The sequence below is a fragment of the Alternaria arborescens genome, assembly GCF_004154835.1.
Source record: "Alternaria arborescens strain FERA 675 chromosome Unknown contig_36, whole genome shotgun sequence".
Lineage (NCBI taxonomy): Eukaryota > Fungi > Ascomycota > Dothideomycetes > Pleosporales > Pleosporaceae > Alternaria > Alternaria arborescens.
The window spans coordinates 71,469-85,079 of record NW_021167891.1 but is presented as its reverse complement, the minus strand read 5'-3'; the positions used below and the strand labels follow the sequence as shown (position 1 = coordinate 85,079).

General features: G+C 50.9%; 6 protein-coding genes across 6 annotated transcripts; 4 read left to right on the top strand and 2 right to left on the bottom strand.

Annotated features, from left to right (window-relative positions):
- Positions 1–124: 124 nt before the first annotated feature.
- Positions 125–1,075, top strand: AA0111_g10505 (hypothetical protein; the record flags this gene model as incomplete). The annotated part of the gene is made up of 2 exons (XM_028644262.1): positions 125–418; positions 470–1,075. The coding sequence occupies 2 exons, from the start codon at positions 125–127 to the stop codon at positions 1,073–1,075; spliced, it is 900 nt and encodes a 299-aa protein (XP_028501902.1).
- A 957-nt stretch (positions 1,076–2,032) lies between these two features.
- AA0111_g10504 (hypothetical protein) lies at positions 2,033–4,018 on the top strand (the record flags this gene model as incomplete). Its single annotated transcript, XM_028644261.1, has 2 exons — positions 2,033–2,109; positions 2,155–4,018. 2 exons carry the CDS (start codon positions 2,033–2,035, stop codon positions 4,016–4,018), a joined length of 1,941 nt encoding a protein of 646 aa, XP_028501893.1.
- A 74-nt stretch (positions 4,019–4,092) lies between these two features.
- On the bottom strand, positions 4,093–4,520 carry AA0111_g10503 (hypothetical protein; the record flags this gene model as incomplete). Its single annotated transcript, XM_028644260.1, has 3 exons — positions 4,093–4,289; positions 4,341–4,433; positions 4,484–4,520. The coding sequence occupies 3 exons, from the start codon at positions 4,518–4,520 to the stop codon at positions 4,093–4,095; spliced, it is 327 nt and encodes a 108-aa protein (XP_028501903.1).
- A 400-nt stretch (positions 4,521–4,920) lies between these two features.
- AA0111_g10502 (hypothetical protein) lies at positions 4,921–6,578 on the bottom strand (the record flags this gene model as incomplete). Its single annotated transcript, XM_028644259.1, has 2 exons — positions 4,921–6,272; positions 6,326–6,578. The coding sequence occupies 2 exons, from the start codon at positions 6,576–6,578 to the stop codon at positions 4,921–4,923; spliced, it is 1,605 nt and encodes a 534-aa protein (XP_028501904.1).
- Positions 6,579–8,306: 1,728 nt separating this feature from the next.
- Positions 8,307–9,234, top strand: AA0111_g10501 (hypothetical protein; the record flags this gene model as incomplete). Its single annotated transcript, XM_028644258.1, has 2 exons — positions 8,307–8,592; positions 8,648–9,234. The coding sequence occupies 2 exons, from the start codon at positions 8,307–8,309 to the stop codon at positions 9,232–9,234; spliced, it is 873 nt and encodes a 290-aa protein (XP_028501905.1).
- Positions 9,235–9,745: 511 nt separating this feature from the next.
- On the top strand, positions 9,746–12,973 carry AA0111_g10500 (hypothetical protein; the record flags this gene model as incomplete). The annotated part of the gene is made up of 1 exon (XM_028644257.1): positions 9,746–12,973. One exon carries the CDS (start codon positions 9,746–9,748, stop codon positions 12,971–12,973), a length of 3,228 nt encoding a protein of 1,075 aa, XP_028501906.1.
- Positions 12,974–13,611: the final 638 nt, after the last annotated feature.

Sequence of the window (13,611 nt, the reverse complement as noted above, 5' to 3'; positions counted from 1 at the left end):
GATCTCGGAACAATTCTGACTATTTAGTCGTCGACATATCCTGTGGAAAGGAACAAATACAGCCTTCCAACAGTTCGAACTGCCTCTACCCACCTTCCTGAATCATCGCCGCGCTTCAATCAACATGCTTATCTTAATCGCTGGAATCACCGGCCTTGTCGGCCTCCCTTGTGCGAAGGCTGCGATTGCTCGGGGACACAAAGTCAGAGGTCTAGCTCGCAGTGCTAGGAAGCTTCCGAAGGAAGTACAAGATCAGCTCGAAGGCTTTGAGCCCATGGTTGGCCTGCACGATATCGCTGCAATGGATAAGGCCGTTGCGGGCGTCGATGCCGTCATTTGCGCTTTGGCCGGTTTACCCGAAATGTTCTTAGAAACGCAACTGTTGCTTTTGCGAGCAGCTGAGCGTGCCGATGTTAAGGTGGGATATACAACACAACGTTGAGAACTAGACTCATTGGGGCACATTCAGATTTTTCATGCCAGCTCCTGGAACTACGATTGGAACCTCTCACCTGGGAGTCATGAGATCTACGACATAATTAAAGCTTTCGCTCACCAGGCCGAGTTGACTTCGACGATCAAGCCTATTTACATGTTTACCGGCGCGATCGTGGAGTGGTATTTCAGAAATAGCCCTCGCGATTGGGACCCGAAATCGAAGACGTTCAATTTCTACGGGCCGTCGACTTTCCAAACGCGCTACACTACCGCAGACAACATTGCCGACTACACGCTTGAGGCAATAACCGCTCCGGATGCGGCCAAAGGAGGTTTCGTTTGCGTCCAGAGCTTTGAAGCCTCGCCGGAAGACATTGCCAGTGCGTACAAAGCGGCGACGGGTAGCCGTGGGCATGTTACTCTCAACTGTTTAGGAACGATCGAGGATGTAAAGGCAAAACTGGACGATGCGAGAGCCAAGTACGAGAAGAAAGAGTGGTACGAGTATATATGGTACTGTTACCAGTTCCATATTCCGAGTCGGTCCTGGGATTTTGAGCCAGTGGATGTTGCTCGATTTCCTAATGTCAAGCAAACCAGCTTGGAAGATTTTTTCCGCCAGAACCCAGATGTTTAAGTAGAGATGATGTATCATCTAATAAATCGCTCGCGACTAAGCCGTATTGGGCGGAATACAAGATCATTTACCCAGTCGCTCCGATCTAGGTAGTGTAGACACAAATGTTGTGGATTTTCATTCGATGTACTTTTCTTCCAAGTCGTAGGATGCTTCATGGGTTTCCTTGGGCTTCTGCCACGCGTTTCTGCTGCGCACAATTCTTTGATCGTCTCGTTACAGCCGTACGGTATTGGTCCATACGGCATCGTGGTCTTCGAATCTCTACAGTATTCGTCCTACGTGCAATCCATCGCGGTATGGTAACGACGGTAGAACCTTTATTTCCCCTTTTTGAGGAGTATGCTGTCTAGAATCCAAAGACACAGCACCTTCTTATGGACGGATTTGGATAGCACTTTGTGAGAGCGGCCGTCTCAATACGGCTTCGAAAGGTTTACTCTAGTCTCTGAATGAGGGTGGTACTCTGATATATCCATCCCCTGGGGTGAGCGCCATGCTGTGTTTTCTCGTCCGCCCTGCCGTGAGCCCCGAATCTGCAAATCGATACTGACATCTGTTGGGGGTAGTACGGATTCTTCTCGGAGATGGCGTCCGATGTGGAGGCCTTCAGCATTGATCCATCTTGTAGTTGGTAGATTATCGGAACCGAGCACCTCCACCTTCTTTTCGATGTAGCCTGAATTGTATAATGACCATATCGTCTTTCAGTCCGTGATTGGTGGAAATAGCGCAGTTCTGGTCGCACAGATAAGAGCATACGTGCAGCTTGTGGCTATCATACATGGGGCCAACACGCATACGTCTCCACCCTATTGATCCTTCAGCCCCATGCTCGCGTAACGTAAGAGACGCGTCGGCCACGAACCTCCTTCTCATTTCAACTACAACTGCGGGTGAACAGCCTTCCGACGTATTCCAAATGTTTCGAGTTCGACGTGTGTAAAGGCCAACAGCATGGCCTCAAAGGCCCCTACAAAGACAATAGCGCGCAGGATGCGCGACTACGCAGCAGCAGTTTTGACAATCCTCATGTAATGATCTAGTAGCTGTGAGTAAACAGTACTGACTTTACGAAGAAAGGATGTTGCCACGGCTGCCAACGCGACATATCTTAAAGCCAATGCGGCATTCCTCGAAGCCAGACGGCGTCCTGCGAGCGTAACGCGACCGCAACTCAAGCTTTTCGACTACTGGATGATAATCATCCGCATCGTCGCCACTGGCATCATTACTGCCGGAATCACACTCGGAGCCACGCGCACATACATCTCCATAGGCCTCAGTCGTGTCTTCGGTGAAGAAGTGGACGCAGATCTCAAGCTAGCCTTCCTCGGCTTCTTCAATAAAAGTCTGGACGTGATCCTGGTGAGCTCTCTGGAGTACATGGCGTCTTTTCTTATCACAGTGTGGATGGCGCGAGCTCCTGCTGTGGTGGGCGATAGACACGGTGCGACGTACAATGACTTTGGATTGAAGGATGAGTTGACAAAGCCTTGGATGACTGTTGCCAGCTTCATCACAAGGGGCCGGAGGTCGAGTTGGAGATGGAGTTGGAGAAGCGTATCTCGTTTGTTTCTTTGTCTTTGCGTATCTATCTCGGTTATGCTGCAAGGTCTCGCTATCAACACTGTTGCGATACCGAAGAAGCGATGGTACCCTAACTTGCAAGCGAAATGGGGAACGACGCCAGGTGATCGAAACATTATGCATATCGAGTACCCCAAAGTGCTATTGCAAGATGTGGACTGGGGGAATATGGTCGGTATCGGTCAATCAAACATCGGAGGGGAAGGCTACCCTCTATGGGACTGGGCGCTTGGCATGTCTGCTTCTCTTACTTTTGTTGGCTTAACGCATATGGTGTCAACGATTAGAGAAAGTCAGAAAGGTTGGCGACATGTCTACGATTACCGTTTGGATGGAGACCCATGGAAGCGCTGGACTGCGCTCAATACCGATTTCGGTCGTTCCAATGGAGTAGTCGAGACGATATCAGCGGATGATGGGCAGATAACGAATATCTACGACTGGCTCAAGAAGACGAGACATCAACCAACATCTTCATCTATTGGCTGGACCGGCAACTTGACGCTAGTGCTACCAGTGCTCAACACAGTCTGCACACCAACAGTCTCCTCGAGTCCGGAGGGATCGATCGATGTTCAGCCGCCAGCTGAGAATGACGCGTCTGGAGCAGTAATCAAGATCGGCCTTGGACCAGTCTCTTCCTTAGGCTTTACTGGCACCGTGTGTTCCAGCACGTTTCGGCATGGGAAGTACGCAGTCAGTGTGTGGATTGTTGACAGTGAGAGCCCCGATATCAGCTTCAATGGGTACGGTGTTGAATGGCATCAAAACATCGTGTACGAGCCAGTAATTGCAAGCGACTTGGATGTTGCTCGTCGATTGGGGGGTCAGGCGCACGACATCCTTCCGAGACTTGGGCCTTTGGTCCCTTCGACAGGACTGCTACCCCAACTTCTGCTCATGAGCCGTAATTTGCAGACCGCTGATCCGGTAGTCAATTCTGACGCCATGGGCCTGTCTATTATCGTTGGCGTACTGTTGCAGAACATTCTCAGCACGAGTAATAAGTACTGGTCTCCTCTCCCGTCGTCTCTGCCTGCTCGACCCGAGGAGAAAATCTCATCTTACCCCATTCAGTGGCAGCTATATGGATCTAGTCCGCGTCTGAAATGGGAGTGGGCAGCGGTCGCCATTCTCGTGATTGTGCTGCTTACTTTCTGTTTTGGCATGTATCAAACGTTGCGGTATTGGATGGCGCCGGGTCCGTGGGTGGAGCTTGACGGTATGATGATGATTGCGCAGCAGACTCCGCAGTTGGAAAGCATTGAAGATGAGAAGAAGGCACAGACGAGGATGTACTCAGTGGAAAAAGACGGGAGTGGAGTGTTGATACTTAGAAGTGAAGCAGGATAGGAAAGGTGTCCCGCGTAATCGTACATGGTCGTCGTCTTCATGCAAGTCCTCGCTTGGTGGAGCCTTGATCCTCCTCATACGCCATACCTAAACTCGCGGACCTTCTTCTGGTAGTAATAAGTCGCCAACGCACCAGTCGCACCCAATGCGATCGGTACAGGTGCGCGTCCGCCCGTCTTCATGATGCGTGGAATAGCCGAACCTAGCAGCATGATACTGTTGCCAAGCGCGAGTTCAGTACCGTAGTCCTGATTCTGCTTGATGCGGTAACCTTCGATCGCAAGTCAGCTGATATCACAAGCAAATGTGCTGGAGTACTAACCTGCAAAAGCATACGAAGCACCTAATCCGAGTCCAGCGACAAGACTGGGTGTTGAGCGTGTGCGGAGAAAACCCGCGGTTCCTCCGACAGCCACTGCATCTTTCAGTTAGCTTCTGGATACACAGACCCCCTGCAGCACTTACACAAGCCTGCCAATGTGAAAGAAGGATGCTCAGCCATTGTTGAGTTTGATTGTCTTGATGAATAACGATGATTGGGTGATGTTGTGCTGATGACTGGGTCGGGTGATTGGAAAGCTGCGGGAGGAGCACGGACACGCCAAGCCATCATCACACGATCTATGACCTGAGTGATGGCGGACGCAAGAACGAACAATGAGATTTCAATGTATTATATTTATTGTTGGGTATACTGGGTATCTAGTTGCTGATCTAGTAATGAAAAGAAGCTACTCGAATCGAGAGTAAGCTGCGGTTGTGACGAAAACTCCTGGTACCGCTTCTGCCAAACGCCCGAAACCAAAATCAATCTGTATCAAGGACATGTCTCATTCGTCGCCAATTTGTTGCGCAATGAAGCTCTTCCCATCTTCGTGACCGTTCTTGCCGTAACAACAAATTCAAGCGATAATAGAGTGACTCACACTATACCGCGTAGTCGACGGCGCAAATGCCGAATATCCAGGCGGCATGTCGTCTCTCGCGCCAACACTCGCGCTCCTCGCTGTCTCGAAACTCGGAGGCGCAACACTACGCGGTGCAAAGACGTCAGCTGCAGCCCTTAAAGCAGTCTCTTCCACGCTTCTGGCCCTGGCATTCTCGATACCAGTGTCACTGCCTTCAGCGCAAATCTGCACAGGAACCTTGAGATGTATGTTTGAACTGCCGTGGGCGGAAAACTGCAGTGCAAGTGTGTATGTGCGTGAGATGAGGCAGGAGTGGAATGTTGGTATGAAGTTTTGTGTTGTGGGAAGGGTGATCGGAACGAGTATTTGAGCAGTATAGAACAGGCCTTGCTTATAGTCTTTGGATGCAGGTAGAATGCCCATTGCGAAGGCTTCCTCTGCTTCGCTCATAGTTGAGCAGTCGCTGATGCCGGAATCGCGTCTGACTAGGCTTTCTGGGCTGGGATTTTGTGCCGAGTCGTGCTTTTCCCATTGGGCGGAAGCAATGCAGAGGTTCGATAGGGGTACATATTCGGAGTATAGTCCTTGCGATAGGTCGAAGCCAAGGGTTGATCGTGTTGGGAGATTCTGTCGGGGAAGTGATGCATAGTAGGTCAAGACCTTCATTTTCGTCGACAACGAGCCGAGCTTCGGTGGTGTGCTGGTCTCTTCTATTGGATCAAATCGAAGAATCAACTTGGCCATGGTCGTGATTAATCTTCCTTCTGTGCGTGCGCCTGGTATGACAAGGGGTGGCGGTTGTACGGTCTTCGCTGACAAGGTTCCTAGCTTTCCTTTGAACAGACCCTTCTTGACTGTCTTCTCCTGTCGCGATCGGTACTCGTCGTTGTGATCAATGTTCAGCGGAGGCTGCTCTGGAAAAGCTGGCTTGACGCGAACTTTCTTCAGCTTTTCACAAAGCAGCGTCATGCCTTCTGATCCCCGGTTCTGCGCGATCTTGACTTGAATCCCATAAGTGATCTTTGACATCTCCGGTGCAAGATCATCGAGTAATGTACTGCCAAAGCCAGCAAGATCAGGATCTCCAATGCTCGGTGGAAGCGTAAGGTGCATGTCGCGGATATGGTCTGAGGCTACACTATGTGAACAGGCCTTTGGAAGTAGTTGCGATGGGACGGTGAATGTGAATGGGAACTTGTAAGCTCTATGAGCTTCAAATACTCTTGGAGTGGGGAAGTTTGATTCGTCTATTGGTTGTCTAAGAGTCAAAAACCGGTGCTTTGCCTCTGTCCGCCCAGTCATGGTGGGGGAGGTTGTCATCCTGTCGACGTATACCTGGCTTGTACCTGTGCTGTGTTAGGTCATGACCATCAATCCCAAAACACTAGTCGTCTCTTACCGATGAATGCAATATCGATATCCTCGAAGCGAATGTCGTGCGGTGCGGTGATAGTGACTGTGCCTTCGATAGTATCCATGGAAGAATAGCTTGTGATGAACTTATGACTGTGGCCACCAGTCTCGTTGAGGTCGATCGCAATTGTTGGTTGGCCATAATGCGAGATGTTGCGAACCTTGTAACCAATCTGGCTCCCAAGTGATTGCATCCTGTCTGGCGGCGCAAACGACGACGCGCTCGATGAAGAAGGCATGTTGAAGATGTCGCGTGTCTCAAGACCAGCGGGCTGAAAGCAACAGCCAAGGAATAGTCACACGAAAAGCGGGGTTGTGATCCTCAGATAAGACGTCCCGAATGCGGAGAGCTGGGGTAGTGCAAATAGGAAGCGATCAGACTAGTCTTGGTGGCGAGTGAAGATAAGATGTCTGTATTCCAGGGCAGTGAATGAGTGGGCCTCAGGTTCTCTTATACAAAACAATCAGGCACGCCCTGTCTTGAGTCATCTACAAGCGGCACAGTACCAGGGCTGGATAAGTGATGAGAAGGGTTGCAGGCTGCACATGGATGATGCACTGAGAGATGCGCTTGCAGGTTTGCCGTCGGATTCGCCAACCGGGGGAGTCACCCATCCTCCACCACAAACCACGCCCTGTACGCCGATAGCGTTGTGCGCTAGGCCCTTGTAGGTGCGGGCATCTACATCTCTCGAAGCTGAGTACATGACGACGCCAGAAAGTCTCCACCATGTCAACGGTCTCGAAGGCGCTTTAGCCAGGTTCTGGGATCTTTTCCGTCATGATCGCATTAGCTTGGAGCGCACCGATCAGCCATGGCGGTACCCTAGCGGTCAGTTGGAGCCTCAAAGCAGCCCTACACGATCTCATACCATAAAAGTAGACCAAGCGCGACACGTTCCTGACTGCTCGCGTTGAAGGTACACGACAAGTGGATACGTTGTGTCATTGGTCTCTCTGCAAATTTTCAACGTTATGCCGTTAAATGGTAGAGTCAATAAATGTCGCGTTTCAACCTCGTCCAACCATCGGAGCACTCCGATGTTGCTTTTGTTAACAAATTTTCCTCTCTTGCAGCTAGAGAAGACTTCTAGAAAGGGGGCGACTTTGCAAATGATTCAGATTGTCCGCGTCTGAGCATGTGAGATTGCTAGGTTGGTGGCTTAATCGGGTATGCATGTCGACATTGGCATGTAGGGCGCACGCGCAGCGCTCAAGAAGGGCGCTGGGAATTAATCAGCGCAATCACGTCCCACTGTCCACTCAGGGGCAGCAGTTCTGCGGGCCGATGTCGTAGGCGTCTTACTTTGCCATATTGGTAGCACGGAATAGCAGCTGAACTCCGAAGCAACGCAACTCCGAAATGTGCAACTTTCCCGTCGTGTTGCGATTCTTACGGAAAAATGATCTTTTTCCTCAAGACGCATTGCGACTCTTTGTTGAAGGCGCTGCCTAGCGTGCTGGAAGTATTCCGGCAAAACTTGATTTGTGAGAAGACACTAATAACAGATTGGCGAAAGGATTTGCAGGCATGTGAGCACGAGGAGTAGCCAGAATGACCAAGTTTGCTGACGACCTCTTTACAACGGAAGTGCCTGCGAATCTGGAGATCTGGCGAAGGCTGGAAGACGCTCTGATGTTAGTGTTGCGGGGTGATGTGAACAGGGTGGGAGCTATGGTAGCAACGCAGCTACCACCTGTGAACGTCATTTCATCATCAGGAACTCCACGTCTAGGTTACGCGCAACATCTACGTGTGCGGGCCTCCATCTGAAAGGATATCAGTCGTATCCATCCTCGCACGCACGCGATAAACGGGAGCACGCTCATCTTTCAGCGTAGAATGACGACTGTACCCCACAGCTTACTCACCACCTTACATCTGTATCTGCCACCTTAGCAGTACACAGTGCGCAAGACTTCCCTTCATATCACACAGTAATCGTACGCGAAAGCATATAGTCAGCATGTCTGAGATTCTTACCCCGCCAGCGTCATCCGTGGCGCCTTCTCAGCACGCGTCACCTCTTCCACAACCACGCAAACACCCACTGAAGCCTGGCGGGCCGAGAGAATCTGACTTGATACGATACCTCGACCATGGTGTCAACAGAATCCAGAAGCGAGTGGACAATCGCATGACGAATCGCAAACTCAAGCCTGTACCGGGCGAGGAGGAGGGATACAAAGCGTTTTGGGAGGTCGCGAAAGATCTCGACGGCCTAGTAGATGTTGTCTGGGTATCTGGGTCACGTATGCTACCAGCTCTCGTCGTGGAAACAAGATTCGCTAACAGTAAGACATGTAGCCAATCTCCAAGTTCCCTACCTACTGAACTTCGCCGTCCTCACCGCCGACTTCCTCCCTCTCTTCGGGTCCTCAACGCGTTCTGCCCAGTCTACCTTCCGCCTCCTTTCGAAGCTCGACTACGCCTTCTCTTCCCTACTCACTGGCCACGACACTGCGTCTGGGGAATATCTGCCTGGCTTTGAGAACGGCCGCACAATCACTACAACAGACAAAGTTCGCTTGAAGGGTGTTGTAGATCGGACTCGGCTTACCGTCACACGAGTCATGAGCGGGGACAGTGTAGTCGGCGACGAGGATGACGTTGGTGAGGCCATGGATACTGATACCGAAGGAGAGGGCGAGACAGGTGGACGTCAAGACACCGTGACCTTTGAAGGTTTTGAAAATAATGACGACGATGAGGAAGACGACGAATGGGAAGAGCGTGGTGTTGCGAGTGTGTATGAGAAGACAATAGGCGAGCTAGGCGATGTCCTAGGCGGCCCACCGATTGGTATCATCACTGATGATTGGGGCGTCAATGGCACTGAACAGCAAAGAAGTGGTGGTGGCTTCGTCGAGTCTGGGAGTGAGATAGAGCTGTGAGCTTCTACAAATGCATTGCAGGGAGATTGCACTAATCAATGCGATTTCGTTTCGTAGGTATCCTTTTCTGCTGTCATGTATTACCATGAAGTCTGCTCTCGATGTTCTCATTATGTTTCTCGTCATTGAGTCGGCCTACCCAAAGATCGTGGGCTCTCTCCTTTCTCGCCTAATCTCCAGTGGCAATACAGAGTTAGATGCTCTTTTATAGAACATCTGAGGTCGTGACTGAACGGGACATCGGAGCACGGGAATCTTGGCTGCGGTGAGGACGCGTGGAAAGAGCACTGGAGGGCGCCTACCCAAAATGGAAACCCATGATATACGTCACGCAACAACAACAGCGCTCGGTCACCACAACGATTACCCCGAACCCCGCCATATTCGACACACTCTAGACGGCATCAGCGCACTCAATCGCCTAGAAATCACCCAGTCGCCAGGCATCGCGGCTTTGCTTCTCGCGACAGCCATGTTATAATACTTGTACATTCCTTCACCTGCTCTGAATATGCCTACCTATTTCGCGCGTGGCGTGTCGGTGCGACTGAGCGCGACGCCGCTCGAAGACTCGACTACACAGAAAATCATACTAAGGAAGGGCGATGCAGCCAAGCAGCAGTCTGAATTGGCTGAAAGGAGGCTCCTAGAGAGGAAGTTGCTGAAAGAGGAAGTCGTGCCTTTCCCCGATGATGAATACGCTTTTCAGCTCAATTGGGTCGCAAACGCACCTTTCATGCAGACCCGGGTCAAGAACAATGTCTATGACAAGACGGAAGCGACGACAAGTACGCTGTTTGTCCACATCCCTGATAGCATTACTGCAACTGACCACGGCTTCACAGATGCCGCCTCACTCCGCAAACCGAAAGCACTTGCCCTCCACGTTAATCTCTCCGACAAGACCTACGTCTCTGGCCTCTACAATCAGAGAACATCCCTCAAGATCGAGGTCTTCTTCAACGGGATGCTCTCCGCCTGTCTATTTATACCCACCCACGATGTCAGGTCCGGAGCGAAAAGTAATCATCAGGTCTTTGGGGGAACCAGGATCGACTTCCTTGCTGAGCGACCTTGGGTGATCCTGTCGCCTGAAGTGGCAGCAGACGGCAATACTAGGAAGAACACCACAGTGGTTTCAGTTGAGCAGCGATGGCTACACCTTTGTCAGGCGCTCCAAATCGAAGTGCGAGAGCGAGGCCAAGACGAAGAGGGCAACAGGCCTCCCACTGCCGACTTCCTTTGTGCACTTGCGACAATGCAAATGCCGGACCAAGTGCACAATATGCAGAAGCCGGGTGGAAAGACTTTTGGCATCATCGATGTGATCATCACTGCTGGCGAAGGTAGAAAGCTCACTAGCGGTGTGGGCTATCTGAAAGCACCGAAGCGCATGGTCGATGAGAGCTACCCATTCGTGCCCGATGCTGACAGCACTACCATGCGACTACTTACAGATACGTCTGGTAAGAGCGAGACCGATGCGGAGCCCCAAAATTCCACGATAGCGAGAAAGCGTGGAAAGCGTAGGCCGAAGCCCCCCAAATCGGTTCGTGAAGCGACCAGACGGGCTGCTTTTGAAGCTTTGATTGCAGCTGAAGATGCCGACGCGTCGGTTGGTAGAGGTGAGTTCACTGGACCTGCTGCCTCGGAGCCGAGTTCAGAGGTCATCGATGTGGATGCAGAAGGAGATAGCGATCCAGACTATGATTTTCACAGCAAGAGACAGGCTCTCCAGCCAAGAGTATGCTTGACACAGGACGTACCACCTGTTCCATCATTGGCTCTACAGCACCCGATAATGGACCCATTGATACCGTTTATTCCACCACTTCTCCATGTTGAATCGAAGACTACGGTGCTCCAAGCACCAGAAATAAAGGGTCCAGATTTGCCGTCGTCATCAGGTCTTGCACGAGTACATGCGCAGGCTCATGAGCAAGAAAGAGCATACGAGCAACAAATGGAGATCACGTTGCAAGCAGAGCTTAGTCCGAAGATGGCGTATCCAGATATTCCTCCATACTTACAGACGCCCCAAATGCGTCTCTCACCATATGTCGTTCAATTCTCAGATCCAACTCTAGGAGGAATTACGCCTAGTGATCTCATGCGTCAGATTCCGTTCGACAACGAGGGCCAATCTTCCAGTCCTCTGAGTCGCTTTCCAATGAACCTCCAGGGCCCAGGTCATTCGGCTGTGTCATCTTTCCCTCCATTGATACCAGGACTTCAACATAACTCCTCAAGGTCCGGTCTGTATGCATACTCTTCGTCTAATCAACCATGCAGTAACTTTCCTAGTACCCACTTCTCACTCCCAAACTACAATATGTCTGGAACCAGCCATTCTTTCACTGGGAGATCTGAGGTCTACAAGCCGAACATGTTGCCACAGGCTACAGCTTTTGCTGGGCTTCAGAAGTCTACGCCGCCGCAAGTGCCCTTTCCGCCGTTTGACCGCCGACTATCGCTGCCATTACCACCAGCAGCTCTATACTCGGTACCTACAAAGCCAAAGCGAGGTCTCTCTCCACAGAAAGCTTCCTCCTCACAAAAGACAAAGAAGGCGAAGTCCAGCGTCGAGGTCAAACGCTTGGTAGTTCATGGACAAAAGGACTCGATATTGGTGGACCACCGATGGGACCCTGCACAGCATATTGGCGTGTCTCTCAATAGCCCAGCTAAACTTGGAACTCAAGAGACAGTGACCCATGGCGACAAGGAACACGCAAATCCTGTTGAGCAGGGAAGGACGCTCGCAGGCACTTCCAGAACACGGAAGAGTTCTGTCCGGAAAGGAACACCAGCACCCGCATCATCTTCAGAGCACGAAAATCCAGACCTATCTATGGCTGCGGACAAGCATCAACCAATCAGTGCTTTCCAAGCAAAAGCCTTGACTGGTCAGCACGCTGTTAATGCTAAGAAATCCAAGCTGAAGCACGAGTCAGAGAAGGTTGCGAAGGCGAGGTCCGATAGTGATCAGCCTGGTACCGATATGAGCAATCAAAATCTGCGTGTCACAAAGGAAAGGTCTTCTCGTCGCACAACCTCTAGTAACGGCATACTCGGTGTACAAGGCCCAAAGGCAAATCCAATCTGGTTTGAGGATCCAGAAGAAATTTTGCGTGAGGCATCTGCGCGACTGCGACGATGTCGACCTTCTAAAAAGTATGGAAATGCATCTGATGTGGCAGTGCTGCCTAATACCGTAGTGCCGACTGTTCAAACTCCCAAAGCATGGGATACCGATACATCATCTCCTCTCTCGAGCCTCCATACGACCCCTGAGCCCGAGATGGAACCTACTACATACACAAGTTTGCCTCAAGCACCCGTTGAGTCATCTCCTGCTCCCATCCCACAGGCAGATGGCTCACCCGAGCGCAAAACTACGCCTAAACGCCGACGCGGCAATCACGTTCCATCTCCAATGAAGCTTGCTTCAACCTCTGTAACATCCCAACTTTTACTTCACAGTCCCTTCTCATCTCAGTCTTCAGCCTCGAAGAAGCGCAAAATTACTCACCGTACCTTGCCCAAGGAGCCGCGCAGCCCCGACCGCCTGAAGACCAACGACAACCCACCACTGAACAGGGACTGCGTAATCGCGTATGCGGAGAGCAAGGACAAGAAGAACAAACAAGGTATCTTAAGGCAGGTCAAGAGCGAGAGGCTTGGAGTGTTTACAGAGAGTGACGTCGTCTTTGCAGCGAGGTTCTTTGTTGAGGATTAAATAAGGTTATATGAGGAGGTTGATCATGACGAAGAAACATGTACAGGATACTGTGAAGATGTGTATAAAAAGACGTACGAGCTTCAAAGTTCTGCCATACGCTAGAAGAATGGCAAGCTGGTATTCGCCAGACTATGTACGAAATACGACTCGAACCAAAGCAGAGAGATGTTTTACATGAAGGGAGTGCTGCATGTAGACTCTGTAGTAGACCGTGTTCATTGTCCTTGTTGGTCCTGTTACGGATCACCGTTGTGACGTATGATCGAAAGAATCGCCATAATCAAATCCTTCAGATGATACACCGTCTCCCAGCATATGTCATAGTCGTTTTGTATTATGCAGCATGCCTTCGATGATATCAACTGCTGGCTTAAACGCGTGTGCGCGATGTCGCGCAATCACATGTTATCCGCTTTGAGCCTAGCTCCATTGTCATGAGTTAGCTGCACGATCCATGTGCGAGCCCGTTGTGTTTTGCGGACACGAACGTCAACACGACCGCCACGTAGACAGAATTCCCATCGGCCAGTCCATTCAGACTGACTCGATATGCGCACATCCAGACCACCGTAGATCAACAAATTTCCGCAGTCCCTCGCACCAATACGAATGATTCGAGGAGAGACGAAGAATGA